Genomic DNA, 17,827 nt, shown 5'->3' with positions numbered 1-17,827 from the left:
TGTCTCATTAATTTATGCATGGTCAATAATTTGAGATTTACCAAATGAAAGTTAAATGAATTCCGAGAGTAGGGTAAGAATGGATAGTGTTGTTTCATACCCTAAAAAACGATCTTAAAGGTCGTCTGTACCAGTTTGGTTAGGAGGGATTAGACCACCCAGAGTAGTCACAGACAGGTGGCTATCTCACCAACTCAGCTCTCAATTAACATAAGAAAAAGAGGATCATGGGGGAGCAATGGTCACCGATAAAGCATTGTTTTCTATAAGGAGGGAGCAAGTAGCTACAAGTAGTACAGTGGGGCTTTAAATGAATCAGGAAGCAGATTATTCGTGTATTTAAACATTAAGATCAAACTCTACTGATCGTTTATATAACAAATTGTCAATGTTTAAAATTCATTACATAATCGGTTTGTATGGGTTTAATAATGGGAGACAGCACATATGCGAAGCGCTTTCTTTTGCAAGAAATAAATAAAAAGGGGCTAATTTTTGTGAGTGCCCAACTTGCATTCCTAAATGACATTCGTGTATGATGGGATGCATCGTCACTTTGCAGAGACAGGTGCTTTGCGAGATTGGGGTGTGAGTAATTAACTGTTGGACTATTATTAATCCACCATTTTGTGATATTAACGGTACAGGCGTTCATGACTGATCCGTTATTTCCTCTCTGTCATCACACCCCAGGCAAGACTATTGTCCTTTTTAAAAATGATTTCAAGAGGTAGATTCATACAACAATGAAGGCTTGCGACTTGGTTTTAGTTTTCTTTTTTATACAACAATTACAAATTGCAGACCCTAGCGACTGACTACATATGTATGTCAAGTTTGGAAAATAAAAGCGGAAATAACGGTGACTTTACCAATCCTATTCGGGACGGCGTTATTGTTTTCTCTATCTTCCCGAACTTGCTACAAACGAAGTATTTATAACACTCATTTTTTGTTCTTCTCCATTTTCAGGAAAGAATCGATATAGACTCTTTGATGGGCCTACTCACGTTTAATCACAAATGGAATAAAGCACGGCAAAACGCGTATTCTCTTCATTCCACGTATCACACATCACTTACATGTACATAATTAGATCACCAATGCCAATAAGATTCGTAAACTTAGCATGCTTTTCGTCGGAGGCTTGAATCCTCATTGGATTTATAGGACATGATATGGGTTTCCGATGAACTTTAAAATGAACTTTAATTTTCATTCCCCCTTCTTTCTTTGTTTTCAAACACAGGATGCGACCGGGAATTAGAAAATAGTTAAATCTGGGGAAAATGTGAGCCTTCTTATCCAGGTTAATACCGTTAATCATAGTAGACATGCACATACCAGCAACATAAAGGCTAATCTATGGAGCTCTACTTTCGACGTGTTCTTACTTTTTGAAAGGAGTGTTTTCCGAAAAGTACAGGGAGATGGGAACTTGCTGAAGTAGGAAGTACTACCTTGCAAGTGGGAACACTACAGACACGTGGAATCGCTTTACACCTGTCAATCTTGGCTATAACATTGGTACCAGGAATGCGTGCTTGAACCCTGATCGTTAGAGCTCCCCCGATGTTTATCCCCGATTGGTTGAGTAAGTAGGAGTTCTACGTTGTAACTGGATGCACGATTCGACACAACGCTAGCGGTGGCCTGGTATGTTGTGATACGGATGTAGATTTCTCTCATCGTACGAGTGCGAGCGCTCATTGTTTTAGCATTCTATCGTCTGCCTGAAAACAATGAATTTGTACACCGTGCACCAGACGGAAAGCCCGCTTCCTACTATTACTCAGTTGGCGTGTATGGTGAATAGCTGACTGAACGAAAGTTCGCACCGAGTTGATTTTTTTGTCTACATCTCTCGCCGCCGATTAGAGGAATTCTGGATTTAGCCGAGGAAATATGGTACTGGGACTGTGGACTTGGTGTATTTTGACTGTGTTCAATTTTCACAGACGCTTTGCGAGTGTTCTGTTTGTAGGTTTGTCTGTCATCCTCCTGTTGCAGCTGGACCAACGTCACCACCATGCCTACGCTCTGTCATGGGGAGAGTTGTGGGCAGGGAGCGGGAGAGGAGTCGGTGGGAGGGAAGCACCGTTACATCGCCACGTACGAGAGGTAAGATGCGTTTTAATATATATTGTTTTATATTTTATCATTATCAAAAATTCCATGGTGTAGGTTCTAAATCTGGTCATATTTAGAGGGGGTAAGCAGCACCTTGACAGACTAGAGCCGTCGTTAAAGGCCCGATCAATTGACAATTTCTTTTGTAATTTTAGAGTTCGCCTTGTTTTATACTGTGGCCGGTGCAGCTGCGTTTTAACAAGCCTTCACTTCTGCATCAGTTATTTTTTCCCAAAAAACTGCTAGCTCAGTAGCTAAATTGCACCAGAATTCCGGATTTGAAAAGTCCCTGATCATTAAAAAGAACCTCCTATAAATATGTCATTACAAAATTTGAATGGCACTGTATGAGTATGAGCGTGGTGCAAATGAATTTCAATCTCATTAGGGACAATTTACAAGTCCCTAATCTCATCAATCTCTGGTATATTTAGGAATGAAATGATGATGTTTAAGATCATGGTGTGTTTTTTTTTAATAAACCAATAGCTTCCCTTACCCCTTGATTTTCCAGAAGAACAGTCGGGTAGATAGGTGAATAATCTTATTTTTACGATTCACCATGGATGAGATGTCATATGGTGATACGTTTTGAAAAAAGTGTGAAATGTTTGTAGCCATGGTCTTTGCTTTGAAACAATGGAAGTCGAAAACAATTTGCTCAGTCTGTTGGGTCTAACAATATCTTTCAAACCAGGCCTAATATTGGGATTTTTGCAGCTGTGCTAACTTGAGACTGAATGTATGAAGACTTTCTTAAGGTCGTGAAGTCAATATACTATCACCTGATCACCGCGAAAGGAAAAGCGACCCCACGTGAGTAGAAAAATCACAAACTTTTGGTGAAACATGAGCTTTACCGGCTTCTCAGCAATTTAAGGTCATGAAATCGGCAAAAATAGGACGTTTATTTCATCAGCGTGCTATAAAAATTTGGTTGTAAAAGCAGGCGTTCATGTCGAAAATATATGTTTCAAAACGTGACTTGAAAATCGGGTTTATTCCCCAGTTAGTTATTCAATTCCACGGTGTGAAGATAGGAGATACAAAATTTTGTTATTTGTCGACTTTCGTTGATATTGATAACATATGTGCTTTATTAAAAATGTGACTGTCGCCCTTCCTGCCTAGATGGAGCTGCCCCGTCCGATCCGGAAGAGTATGAAACATTGAGAGCAGAGAATTTAAAACAGAAATGTAGGATATTCGTCATCTTGTTCAAATTTACATTTTTGTCGATGCGTTTCACTTAAATGTGTGGTTTATTTTATTTCAGCATTTGGATACTTTTTTTTTAGTTCTTGAATTATGCCATAAACAGCATTCATGCCTAGTGCCGCCGCCTGGGTTCGAACCCACGACCTTTGCATCTTCAGTCAAGTGTTTAAAGGTACTACATGTATATCCCATTTTCAGCCAACATCAGATTATGTAGAACTTTGCAGGAATTATGAATATGTCACGTATATGTCCTATCTGTGAAATTTGCGACCATTCGGTACAAGGGTCTGAAAATCAGACTATTACTAAAATGATTGCAATCACTAAATTCGATTCGACAATGAATGCTCGTTACTTTCCCACTAAAAGACATTTTCAAGACCTTTCGTTTTGAGGGGAGTTCTAAATTAGTATCATCTTTCAAATGCCGTTTGAATTTAACCTTTTCATTTTGTTTGGCCTGCAAATGGGACATAGTACCTTTAAACAACGGTACTACGACATGTATCATGGTATACTCCAATATTACTTTTAACCAGTGTTTGATTGCATCGATACAGGAGTTATAACAATGTATAATAGCTTATACAATAGCCAAAAAACTAGTAGGATTAAATCTGGAGTGCATTCCGGAACACGATTTTAGATAACATGTCCTGGAAATAATTTGATTTCTTTGTGAGAGCTTGACTAGTATCAGTCTGGAACAATGTAGGCCAGTTCGATTTTATTTTTTTTAATAGGAAAAGTCATTACATAACTGTCCATTACAGAAGATAACATATAATAATCTGGGTTTACATACATGTATTATAGCGCTTTAAAACACTGGCAACTTCTCTATAAGCGCGATACAGACAGAGTATTACCCCTGCCATTTGATTCAGGCTTTCCCGCACACAATATATGCACATTCTCCACTCCTTGGGAAGCATTTCAGCCAGACGCCATTATACCGACGCTCACAATGCTGATCAAACAGCAGCTACTTTCTCATCCTACCGGATATCTGTTTAACAGCTGGGTGGAGAGTGGTTATAATGTAGATTAATATCTTACCAAAGGACATTATTGCCGGGCTGGGCTTCGAACCCTCAACCCCTGCATTGAGAGTCATACGAATGAACCACTACTCATGTAGCATGACACCTCCATAATATATAACTAGCTCCTACATTTTAAAGGCAGGTATTGGTAAAAAAAAGGAAACAATGTTCGTTTTCCAATTATACCAGTAACCGACAACGATGTATTTAAAGGGGTAGTCTTTCTTGATCGTAAGTTGGTTTTAAAGACCGTTAATACTACTGGGCCAGAAGGGATTAGACCACACTGCGAGGTCACTGACAGGTGGCTATCTCATTAACTCAGCTCTCAACTAACATAAGAAAAAGAGGATCATGGGGGACCAACAGGCACCGATTTGGGGAGTTTTCAATATAGAGAGAGCAAGTGGTTTAGAAGTAATGTGCTCTCTCTCAATGTTCTTAAAACAAATTATATTCATTTTAGAGGTAGAAAATCTAATGACAACCTTGCTCTTAATATTAAACTAGATGATATTTCTTTAGAGAGAAAGACATGTACAAAATTCCTTGGTGTCTATATCAATGAAAAACTTGACTGGAGCGACCATGTAAAACACATTGTTACACCAATCTCCAGAAATATTGGCGTACTGTATAGAATAAAATGTTTTGTTTCTGATAGAATATTACTTATGCTATATAATAGTCTAATTTTACCACACATTTCTTATTGTAATATTTTGTGGGCAACATCCAAGTGTGTGACTAATAATATTCTTCTGTTACAAAAGAAAGCTGTACGCATATGTACCCGAGCTGGTTATCGTGACCATGCTACCCCACTATTTGTTAAATTGAAATGCTTAAAGATTGATGATATTAACTTCCTCCAAATTGCCATATTTATGTTCCGTTTTAATATCAAATTATTACCTACGTCATTATCTTCAATGTTCCAACCTAATAACATGGTTCATTCGTATTCAACAAGGCAGTCATCGAATTTACATGTGGTCAATCCTCACACTACATTAGCCCAGAAATCAATCAGACACAGAGGTCCAGATGTATGGAATTCTTTACCTAATGATATTCGAAATATAAAATCAACAAACTCTTTTGAAAGAGCACTGAAATGTATTATCATTTCACAGATGTAAGATATTACTTACATTATAATCTATTTATCAGTTCTAATTAAATCTAACATAATTTTGTTACTAGGCCTAACGAATTTTTTTTTTCTTTCTTTTTTTTAAACTTTGTAAATAGTGTAAATAGTTCACTACAAAACTTTAGGAATTTTATTTGTCATATATTATATATTTGAAAGGTGTTGTAACGATTCAAGCTCTATTTGCTTATGTTTCATCACCTTTGTGTGTTCATTCTTCAAACTGTATGTAAGTTGCAACTTGTCTTTGATAAAACAATGTTATATTCTTTTTCACGTGAAGTTAATTCAAATGTATTGTAAAATTGAAAATGATTTGTCATCTTATATTAATTTTCATGTGATGTTAACTTCAATGAATTGTGAAATTGTGAACATGCATAAATAAATAAATAAATAAATAAGTAGCTACAAGTAGGACAGTGGGGCTTTAATAGAAGCAGAAAGATTAGAAAAACAGGTCAGTAAAAGTTGACCAAAATTTGATTATAGATTAGAAAGTTATGATTTTTTTTTAAGTTGCGATCAATCAAACGCAAAGTGGTAACTTGTGACGTATCTTTCGAGGTTCCCTCCCATTTGGTCTATTTTAGCATTATTTTTAAATAATTATATAAACATGTAAGTATATAAAATGTTAAGCATTGTATCGTTTTGATATAGCATTTGGAACTTCGGATGATGGATGTTGTTATCATTTTTTCTTGTGCAATGATCACAAATATTGCAAAGAATTCTGGGAATTAATCATTATCATGATATTCCATATTTTATACGATCCTTCCTTTCCAAACAATGACCAATAAACGCCTCCCGAATTTATTTATTTGCAAACAGTCAGCCCAACCTAACAACGTTTTCCGTAAATAAATTCATTAAACTGACGCCCTCATCTAATCGGCCATGTTATTGTCTTAGTTTGTGGCTTAGTTCATGTTTTCTTACGCTCTAGATTACAGGCTTTGGTTTTAATTATCCATTGTTTAAATTAGGTATTCACGTCATTTATCTATTATTTTGGCCCTGAATGGCCGCAAAATGTTACTCGCTAAATTATATTTTGTGGTCGATTAACCGAATTCTTTCATGTGTGTACACAAAAAGATAAAAGGACCTTTAATAATATGTTCTCCTCAATTCATTTTAAGTAGCACACCAATGGAGGATACACTTACTAAAAAAAACAGACACTAATTATATTTTTGAAGGCGAAAAACGGGTGAGTTATCTGTTGCCAAATTGCCGATATGAGATTCGCATATATATATATATATTTAATGATCTCATATTTCAAACATGTATAACTCTATTATTATTGGTCCGATTTATTTCAAACTATCGTCATTCTGATTCTGTTATTTTTCTGCTTTCATACAAATGAACTTATCACAAAGGTTGGCTTTCCTTTTAAATGCCTTTCTCTCGATCAACTATTTTTTTATTGGCGTCACCCAGGGGTTTCTCTTAAAGCTCGTTGGTGTCACTAGTCTAATACAGGTCTGCCGTACTGATCTGCCTTTTGACTATGGTATACTTCTCTATATAATATACTAGAAATGACAATAATAGCCGTGGCCAGGCGCGGATGTCAGCGGATATCCTGTATTATCTACGAAACTGTGTTGATACGTTTTAGCGCATCAAGGACGGGCTATATGGAGGCTGTGGAAGCACTTTCATTCAACTTTTGAAACTTTTTTTTTCCAAGACTATCAGACGGGATAATAATGATATGATTTGGTTATCTGCTCACATGGATGTTGTAACAGGTCAAATGGGAAATCACAATCACTTTATATGCAGAACCGTTGGCGCAGCGTTCAGGTGCAGTCATGGAGGGAGCACTCATGATTGCCATGAATAAGGTGTCGTGGTATAGCGGTTCGTTCACTCGACTCTCAATCTAAGGGTTAAGGGTTCGAATCCCAGCATGTCACTTACGTCTTTCGATACTCCACTAATCCATAATTGCCATTCTCCACCCAGATGTAAATGGGTAGCCGGCAATTGCTAGGCTAATGATTATTGCAGGGCCGGGCCCTCAGCCTCGAGAAGAAAAGCATTAGACTCCCTGGGTAAACAAGTTGTTAATATTATTATTTGTATTATTATTATTATTATTATTATTATTATTATTGTCATTAGTGTTATTATTATTATTATTATAATGAGAGGGCGTTAAGAATTATTCGATGGATAAAATGCGAGAGAATAACGCCATCGGGTGAGGGGGCGGCGGTGTGAAAGGGGTCATAATTATCATCTCCTTTTCTACAGTATGTACATGGACTTACTCCATGGTATGTACATCTATTTCCATTCATGCTTTCTCTCCCTTTCTTCCTCCACCCCTTTCTCTCTCCCTCTTCTCCTCCTCCCCTCAGTTATTCTTTTTTTCGCCATTAGGGTACTTGCCCCCTGTCACTACGCCTCTGGGCAGAACGAATGGGCAATTTCCCCTGGCCAAAACGTAATTATATGGATTTTTGTAAGCAAACTACATGTATGACTTGTATGAAATAATTCATTGCTTTTCATTTTTTGTTTTAAAGAGATGTACATGTAGGTTCAACTGACTTTTGAATTAAATTTGTGTATATTTCAATGGGTAATTTCAAAATGGCTCTAACCACTTACGATCTGAAAGGGTTGAAACGTTGTTTTTTGTCACCAAATCGAGGTTTTTTATATTACAAGTTGAAGAGTGTTATAAATTATTTCTGCTTAATTTGAACGTATAATTTTCACTTTTGGACAATATTCTAAACCCCAAGAATTGTGAGTAGCAGGACTTTACCACACCGATCATGCCAATGTAAATAGTACATCGAACCTACCCGGCACTTTTGTAGTCCATAATATATTGATGACGCTTGGTAGAAGTTCATAAACATCAAAGCCATTCTGAGTTTTAAAGTATTTAGTTTTTACATTAAATGGCATCAATCACATATCCTCAAAAGTCAGCACGCTACCGTCCCAATCATCACGATATTACCGTAGAAGTTGCTTAGCAACCACGCGTAGTTCATAAACAAGTTCGACCATAAAATGGCGATGTGAGTAAATTCGCAATGTTTGGACCGCGGAGTAAGTGGACCTAATTGAAGTTATGATGCATACAAAAGGGGAAGAAAATATTATTTGCCGCTTTAACTTAAAAGAAGAGAAGAGACCGAGTAGATCAAAACTGTTGTGACGATGCTGATTGACAGACAGCAAGAGGTCAATCAACTTTAGGTCGCACAGTGGCACTCATTCCCAACTTTTCCTGCAGCGCCTCGAAATTAGGCCAACAACTGGTATGATAATGGCACGGATGTTTGGTTAATATTATGAAGATGATTCGGGAATTCGCCCTTGATGGAGAAGTAATCGACGACTGACGTCATTGACTGAATGATAAACGATTTCTGAAGAAACGTACGTGTGTACATGTCTGTGGAGTGGCATGCCGACTTAGACTGGCCGATTGAACTCTTTCTTGGGGATAGTTTGCGTGCACAAATCATTGTAGGTCGTTGTCCGTGACAGTGTCTTCAATTGGAGACTAGGCTTACAGCGTACTACTGCATTTGCTCTACATTAGCTGCTCCAGAACGGTAGCACCAGAGCCTGACCAAGCTAGGCTCTGCTCAGGGCTTTTTTATTTGAGGTAAAGTGTCAAATTAGAGTATATGTATGCAGACTAGTTTGGTGACGAGCCAAATCATACCAGGTATCCATCGAACAACTGGGTGGAGAGTGGCAAATGTAGATTCATGTCTTGCCAGAGGACATTAGTGGTAAGGGGTGACTCGAACCGCGAACCATACGATCCACAGTCCGGCGAGATACCCACTAGTCTGACCACGACACCTCTATACAGCCATAAAGGGATGGTATTCTGTGACGTCAATGAAGTTGAATTAATTTATTAGAAGTGTCATCTTCCTATCACAAAAGAATGTGGATCTTTCTCAGAGGTGTCAAAGCTAATAAAAACATCATTATTGTCATCGCCTTCGTAAAGACTGACGGGGATAGAGCTGTTTAACTGACAGAGGTCATGCCTATGTCATTTTACCTAGTAGTACATGTACTAGTGAAACGCTGGCGAGAATCGATCCCAGTCACTTTTGATTGGTCCAAATCGATGCACATGGATACTAAGTATAAAATAAAGCTTTAAGCATGCCTTTAAAGGAGGTGAGAGTTGGTCGAACAGTCTGGTCAGCTTTGTGTCAACGCCGACAAAGTAACTGACTCTGAGGGACACTGGTTCGAAACTCGTTTCGTCTTTCGGATGTTGACACTACGGTCGGTCGGTCGGTGTAGAGACGTAACTAATCATATCTGGTTGATAGTTGATAACTTGATACACTTCTGTGAAAAGACACATTAGACCGACACACCAATCTCATGGTCTTGTGAAAGTTTAGACAACTTTTATAAAGACAGTGGAGTCTAGATATAATAATAATAATACTAATAATACTCAGTGTTTATATAGCGCATATTACAATCTCTAAGCGCTTCCAAACTTGGAGATTATTACCCCCGCTTTAACTGTGCTGCCATTACAGCGCTCTAGCATTTCAAAGAATTAATTTCTGCCAGGTAACCGTTTACATCACCTGGGTTGAGTTGTGGCAAATGTAGATCAATGTCTCGCCATGGCGGGTCTCGAACCACGGACCTTGTGATCGACAGTCCGGCGACTTAACCACTCGACCACAGCACCTCTACATGTAAGTTTCAATATGTTATGCTCCGGCAAGATGCTATGTTGGTTGACATAGACTCAGACAAAGAGAAGAAGAAAGGAACGAGAAAATACGGTGCCATGCAAGACAAGCGATTGTATGCCTACAATGTATACAAATGCTTCCTGACATGTCCGTATGTGGCATTCTCGTGTCTTCATATCTGCATTTGGATTTAATATTGATTGTTTCCGAAGTATCGTGTACTGACAAAACATTGATTCTGTATCATGTTATTAATAATAATGGTTTTAACAATGATTTCAATACTCTTGACTAAGTATGTAACACTCTGGTATTTCGGGTAGCCTACCCATTTAGACCTGGGTAGAGAGTGTCAAAAGTGGATTAATGCCTTGATTAATGCCTCAAAGGACGTTGGTTTCGGGCTGGGATGCGAACCCTCGGACCTCAATCCTTGGATCTAGAGTCAAGTGTATGAACCCCTATACCACGACACCTCCACTTGTTATTAGTTAGACCAGGGGGGGGGGCGTTTCACAAAAACTTGTCATCAGTGACAAATGACAGTTTTTGTTATAAGCTACTGAAATCCTTGCTTCTGATTGGTTATAAGCAGATTTGTCAGTGATTTTTGTCGTTTGCCATTGAATAAAAGGCTTTGTGAAACGGGTCCCTGGACATGAACGGTGAACCCTGCTCACAGTCACGCAGTTCTTACATCACATAAAGTCCACCGAAAGAGGAGGGAGGGGTGGTTGACCACATGAAATACTGCCAGTTGTAACTACTGCCACATGATTTTCCTTGTTTGTTTGAACCATGATTAGAAAATCCATAATGATTATCATGTGGAACATTCCAGCTGGAAGGGCGAAGAAAACCTTATAAGGAACATATCGGCGATCTTTAGGGAAATTTTGCTATAAGTACCCATTCCTATCATATTTTTCTAAGTAGTGGCCTTCACGGTGCCAGCTGAAAATGATCTGTTGTTTGGCTGCCTGTCTAGATTGTGTCTATATTTACACCCCCAAATCATCCCCAAGATGAATTCCATTCCCTGAAATAGCCTATCTTAACCCCACGGATTTACTTTGGTTGCGAAAGCTAAAAATTGCGAAGGTAAGTTGTATGCGTTCACACTGCAATATCACCATGTGTGCGTTTTGAGGTGTGAAGTTTTTTTCCCTGCACAACTTTGGTGCGCAGTACGCCAACCAAAATCTGTACGTCACGACCAATAATTTCTTTCGACTTTTGAGACGTCAAGCCTATTTCACTCCCACGTTGATGTCAAGATGCTAAGACGCAAGCCCTCGTCAGTCGTCGTGTGTAACTAACAGTGTCTGCACTATGAGACTACAAAAGAATATACTCTGTACTCTGTCTAGGTTCTGTTCAAGTCTTTAGGAATTGTGGTCAAGTGCCATTTTTGAGCCCATGATTCCTGGTGATGAGAAAGGGTTCGGGCATGGTCCATGGCTTGGGGGATTTGAAGAGGGGTGTGCATCTTATTTTTATCATTATTTTTGTTCGGGGGGGCGCCGCTGCAGTACCAGTGGGAACGAGAAGTGTTTACCCCCTCGCCCTGTGGGTCTCGAACTCCTTCCGTTTGATTGGAGTCAAGAATGCACGCATTAACCACCCGTGGTCTGAGGATGTGTATGCACTGTCATCCTGTCTGGAATAGAAATTATCAAATATTTGATAGAACCAGGGATATGTGAGTTTTCCCTGTTAGAACACACCTTTTCACTCCACAGATCCACCAAGGTAGTTTGGAGGCTCAAACCGTTGTCAGTCGCTTTAAAGGTACTATGTCCCATTTGCAGGCCCCCAAAAACGGCATTTGAAAGATAATATTAATTTAGAAGTTTCCTAAAAAAGGGGGCTTGAAAATTGTCTTTAAAGATAAACTTGAGTACTGGTAAAAAAAAGAAAATTAATTCTCACAGAATCAAACGAAACTTACACTGAATGTTCAAGATTACAAATAAATGACATGTGCCAAACAATTTTGGAAGAAAATGTATACTGGCTGAGTAATGAGCATAGAAAGACAAGGACATCAAGGTAGTACCAGCCCCGACACCATGTGTGTTGTCCCATATATAGCCTTCCGTGTACAGCGCTTGTTACTTTACCAAGACTCGGTCAAATTTATTATGATTTTGATGACTCCAGAACCTTGTAGTGCACACCAATACTTACATCCTACATGATCAACTGTTTCTGATCCTTTCCACACCTTTTCTTTCACAATGCAGTCGCATTACCAGTACTAAAGTTTATCTTTAAGTGGGAAAATAACGACTATTAGTTGTCGAATCTACTTAAGAGCTATAGAGCCGGTAACACTATTGTACCGAATGGACGTACGTTTTATGCTGCACAAAGATTCAGTCAGTTTAATTTTGGCCATTACAAGAAGTGGGTTATTGATGTAGATAAATGCTCATTTTATGTATGTTATTACCAAAGAAGAAAAAAGCCAGTCAGTCTCTCAATAGTGTCTGACAGTGAAGTTTAGCAAGTAAACGGGTTTCCTCGCATAATTTGAATATTAGGACACTGCTAACGTTTAAATTTCACAGGTAGGACATACATGACATATTCATAATTCCTGCAAAGTTCTACAGAATTTGATGTTGGCTGCAAAAGGGACATAGTATCTTTAAAACTATATCAAATTGGTCGAATTTTGTTAACGTTCAGCATCAGAATTTGGCCCAAACCATAAATTATGTCCAGGCATATTTTAGATATAAGAGCACATTAAATAGCAGTCTTTATTTATGTCCAGTTTAGATGATCTTCCACCGGGTTAGGAAATGAGAAAGTTTAGATTTTCAGCTTGTTCTCGTAAATTCGTTTTTCATTTGCTTTTTAAAAATCCCATGGATTCCATATCTCAAGCAACAATGTCTGTGGGCCATTCCATTTAGATTGACCATTATGGACAGTTTCATTGAAAAAGAATTTCATAAACAAAACTCAATAAACATGATAAAACACAAGTATGTGACCAACAAATTTCAGCACACCTTTTAAATGAGCTACATTGTAGGTCGTAGATAAAATCTGCGCACGGGCCAATACAGGTCATTTGTATACAAATGTGTAAAACCCATCGAGACGAGTGTTGGATTCGTGCATCAGCTCATGAAAGTTATATAAGCATTATTCGCCGACGGCACGAGGGCAAACAAAAAGAATTCGCGAAGCACCTACATGCCATTGGCAGTGATTATTCTAAAATGTACAAAGTAGGACCTCTTCATGTGCAAAGGTCTGTCAATATTTTGGGCATGTTGGCTCAGTCGTTAGAGCGCCCGCCTCATGAACGTAAGGTCGTGGGTTCGAACCCCGGCCGAGTCATACCAAAGACTTATAACAATGGGACCTTCTGCCTTCTAGCTAGGCGCTCAGCATATTAGATTGGAGAAGGGTAGTAATAACATATTATGTTATGCAAGGCCCGCTGGACTAGCAGTTTCATAAGTGGCTATCCTGGCTAAATAAAACGTTATTAGTATTTGTATTATTTTATTATTATTAAAAAACGCAGTTGCGCATTGAGGCCAGGCTAAAGGATGGGTGAAGCAAAAGCTGTTTCCGGTAGGCCAATGAAAAGTGCATTCACTTTTGACACCGATCATGTTGTAGTAAGAAAGGATTGTTATGGAATTTGAAACACGGGTCTTGTTTAGTTTGCAGACACAAACTCATGGCAGTCGTTCGGTGTAATAGAGTTTGCACTGTGAGACTATGCTGACCAAAACTCCTAGGACTGACTGCATACACGTGTAGGCTCTGTGCTTTTGCTGCTCGGATATTAGGTATTTGACACAGCCAGAGAGACCATGGCAGAGACTGACAGAGTTCGGGATTGTGTTTAAGTGTCAACCTAGAGTCTGCGCCTACAGACTATGTGTTAGGTGTGTCATAATATAGGCCTACCTGTTACATTTCGCTACAAATTCGTTTGTTCTGTATAAAGGGCAACAACTGTTTAATCTGTGATAGTTTGTGACATAAATATCACCTGTTACGTGAAAAGTTACTTGATGATTGCAAAAGTCAAATTCTTATCGTATTTACCCATTCCTAGGGATATTATCTAATCGTTTCCGAGAACCTCTTCCTTTTCACCTCTAGAATTTGTTTTACATGTATGGACTGCCTATACTTGAGTCTTGAGGAAGAGCATGGAGTTAGCCTAGTAACTCCATGGGAAGAGCAACACCAAGCATCATACCTTTTTCCCATTTTCCAATGTAAGCTTTTATTAGGTTGTTTCACCGCAAAATTCACTCCGATAAGTAGAATAGATATAAAGAGTTACATTCTCAGGTGTTTCAGGGACATGTATGGCCTATACGTCCTCCTTGGAACATTAAAAGTCGTTAAATTGATATACTCCCGATGCCTCCTGAAAGAAACAGCCGTGATAAAAAAAAATGTTTGAATAGTTTATTAATTCGATCACATTGAACTCTCACAACAGGTGTCCTTACTCCGGAAATATTCAGAATATGCAACAGAAGTCATGCAAGGTTCAAAATCGGTAGATCGTTGAGCTAGCCTAACATAATTCATTTCACCGATGCCACAGCAGACGAAAACGAAAAGTGGAGATCTATTCGCCTTCCCCCACACTCCAATTAACTTTTCCTACCCACTCCCACACATCACCGCCCGTTATGCACCCTGTCACACCATATCAACAGTTGTATTGCCATTATTTTGGTTCCGAGCCATTGACACTTGGTCAAATAATCATTTTGGTGCATTACCATTCGGTCCAATTGCCATTTTGACTAATATCAAAACGACGAGACCAACACATCTGCATACGAAAGAGAACATTATAACCTCGAATGTCAAGTGTCATCGGTCGATTTAGTTAGGCCAGGGAGGCGGTGTGACCGGGTCGATGGTATTATAAGGAGGAATGGGAAAAAGTAGAGTTTGAGCGGGTTGCTAGGCAACCTGAAGCTTGCTGGATCTCCACGTCACATTCCGGTCATAAATCACTCACGTTTGAAATAGCTGTCAGTTTGTTTTGGTTGTAGGTCTGTCGGAACACCTTGAAATGTCATTATTAACATTTATCGCCATCACTCATGCGGCCATCGAGAGAGTGGAAAGATAACCGTAGTGTTTGAATATGCTGTTTGCGTTGTTGAAAAACAGAATTTTATGGTGATGTATCTTGTTTTGCAAGATGTAACATACTGACGATCATCTTTTCCTCAATTATGCTACGTTCACAAAGGTTCGTGCGAACGATAATTTCGTACGAATCCCCCTGTTTTTCCATTGTCTTCCCGAATTTCCATTGTCTGAAAATCGTTCGTACGGCGTTCGTAGCAGTTCGTAATGGCATTTGTGATTGTGACCGAGGCTTTAGTTGCGTGATGCATTACATTTTCCCACTGTCCTTTTAGTTATGCTTATTATTTGAGCACATTGTTCTTAATTGATTACTAAAGCCTCGGTCACAAATGCCATTACGAACTGCTACGAACGCCGTACGAACGATTTTCAGCCAATGGAAAACAGGGAGATTCGTACGAAATTATCGTTCATACGAACCTTTGTGACCCTAGCATAATACATGCACTTTCGAAAAATCAACCTAAGGAAAATTCAATAGAAATGTGCGAACACGACCATGACGTATTACGTATAAATCGAAACACAATTTCTTTGGGCCATGCAATGTGGAAAATGACCTTACGTTGATTTTCGAAAATAGTTGCGATCGTGTTAATTCTAAGTTCTAAATTATAGAAGAGCTCAAAGATGAAGTTGAGTTCTGGTCATGCGATTGCTTTGTGAAAGAAACGGTGTGAAATCGACCAGAAAAGGTTGATTATCTAGCATATAAGAATTTGTGTGTATTGCAAGGTTCTGGAATCATCAAAATGATAAGAAATTTGGCCAAGTCTTTATAAAGTTACAAACACTGTACACAGAAAGATGTATATGGGACTACACGAACACGTGGCGTAAAAACCCTACCCCCCCCCCCCCCCCCGAGTTTTACGAGTTACATGACATATTTAGAATATGAAGGCATTTTAAGAGCCATGCTTTTCAGGGAACATGTCTTATCTGATGTTCTTCCACACTTGCATAATAAGAATGATAACGCTCACAAATTATTTTTCACCTCTTCCCAGAACTCAACCTTCTCTTTAAGAATATATATTATAGGCTTTTTGTTTACGCGCAAACATTACGTAAACAGGATGTCATTAAAAGCTTTACGTTGGTCCAAATATTCAGGTTTTTATCCATGGTACGACCATCATGAGCAGATCATATGCCAGATGTCCTAGCTCGACACACATTTGCCACCTTGTGGAAAGTTTCAGGATGATCAACAGGGTGTATTGATTGGATGAATGAATGGCTGGTAGGTAGGTCCATGGTAGAGCTAACGGAAAGGGCATTTGATATTAATTTTGGTTGGATGTCTGTTGTGTTACTTGGTTGGTTTGTAGCTCGCTTTCTTTCTTAAAAATGGTTGGTTTGTTAATTGGTTAAGTGGTTATCGATTGGTTGGTTGGTTGCTAGATTGGTTGGTTGGTTAGTTGGAATTGGTGGGTAGGTTAACGTGTGGGTTGTTTGATATTTGGTGGGATGGTTTGTTGGTAGCTTGCTTCCTTCCTTACTTGATTACAAATGATTAGTAGCTAGATTGGTTTGTTGGTTGGTTTCTTGCTTGCTAGATTGGTCGGTCGCTAGATGGGGTGGTTGGTTGGTTGCTAGCAGTGCCATGGAGAGTTTAGCCAACCCAGCTTGAGTTGGACACAATATGCCGCACCCAACCCCCACTTTGTGAACGGAGGGATACCATCCCTACCATGCGTATTCCCGAACTCGCCGGCTCGTATTGACAGAAGAAAAGGTCTACCAGTATTGATTTTATACACCGGACTTTTGCTGAAAGGGGGTGGGTCACTGGGAACACGCATATGCGTACCCTAAATGGGGCCGGGGTTGGTTGCTTGCTTGCTAAATTTGTCGGTCTCTAGATGGGGTGGTTGGTTGGTTAATAGCAGTGCCATTGATAAGGAGAGTTTGGCCAAACCGGCTTGAGTTGGACACAATATGGCGACTACTGCTTTGTAAGTTAGTTGGACAAGCACAGAACAAGAGAATATACACCATGTTGTGACATGTGACCCAGTGAAACCAGGTTGGCCTAACTCTGTGTATAAATGGCTCTGGTTGCTAGATTGGTTGGTTGGTTGGATGGTGATTGGTTGCTTCCTTGCTTGCTTGCTTGCTAGATTGATCGGTTGCTATGATGATCGTTTTTCGTCTTTTTGTTATTAAACTATGATTGCTTGTTGTTTCTTTGTTTGTTTATATATTAGGTGGTTGATTGGTTCGTTTCCCTGGCCGCTTGGTTGGTTGATTACTTGGGGCGCGTTTATCGGGGCTTGCCACTAGATATGTCCATATCGTACCCCACTGTCATACCCCACTATCGAACCCCACTATACGATCGTGATTTGCGGGATGTCGCGTTTATCGTCTCTTCACGATTC

At 39.2% G+C, this 17,827-nt stretch overlaps 1 protein-coding gene across 1 annotated transcript in view; it reads left to right on the top strand.

Moving 5' to 3' along the window:
* Positions 1-1,646: 1,646 nt before the first annotated feature.
* LOC100891182 (ADAMTS-like protein 2) overlaps positions 1,647-17,827 on the top strand; it is a 47,054-nt gene continuing 30,873 nt past the window's right edge. The window contains exon 1 of the mRNA XM_003723899.3: positions 1,647-2,121. Within this exon, the coding sequence (XP_003723947.2) occupies positions 1,906-2,121 (216 nt within the window). The 5' untranslated portion in view covers positions 1,647-1,905. The remainder of the gene's footprint in view (positions 2,122-17,827) is intronic.

Source organism: Strongylocentrotus purpuratus, unplaced genomic scaffold (genome assembly GCF_000002235.5).
Source record: "Strongylocentrotus purpuratus isolate Spur 01 unplaced genomic scaffold, Spur_5.0 spur5_scaffold_4, whole genome shotgun sequence".
Taxonomy (NCBI): Eukaryota; Metazoa; Echinodermata; class Echinoidea; order Camarodonta; family Strongylocentrotidae; genus Strongylocentrotus; species Strongylocentrotus purpuratus.
Note: the sequence above shows the minus strand (reverse complement) of the source record. Positions and strands in the feature narration are given on the sequence as shown.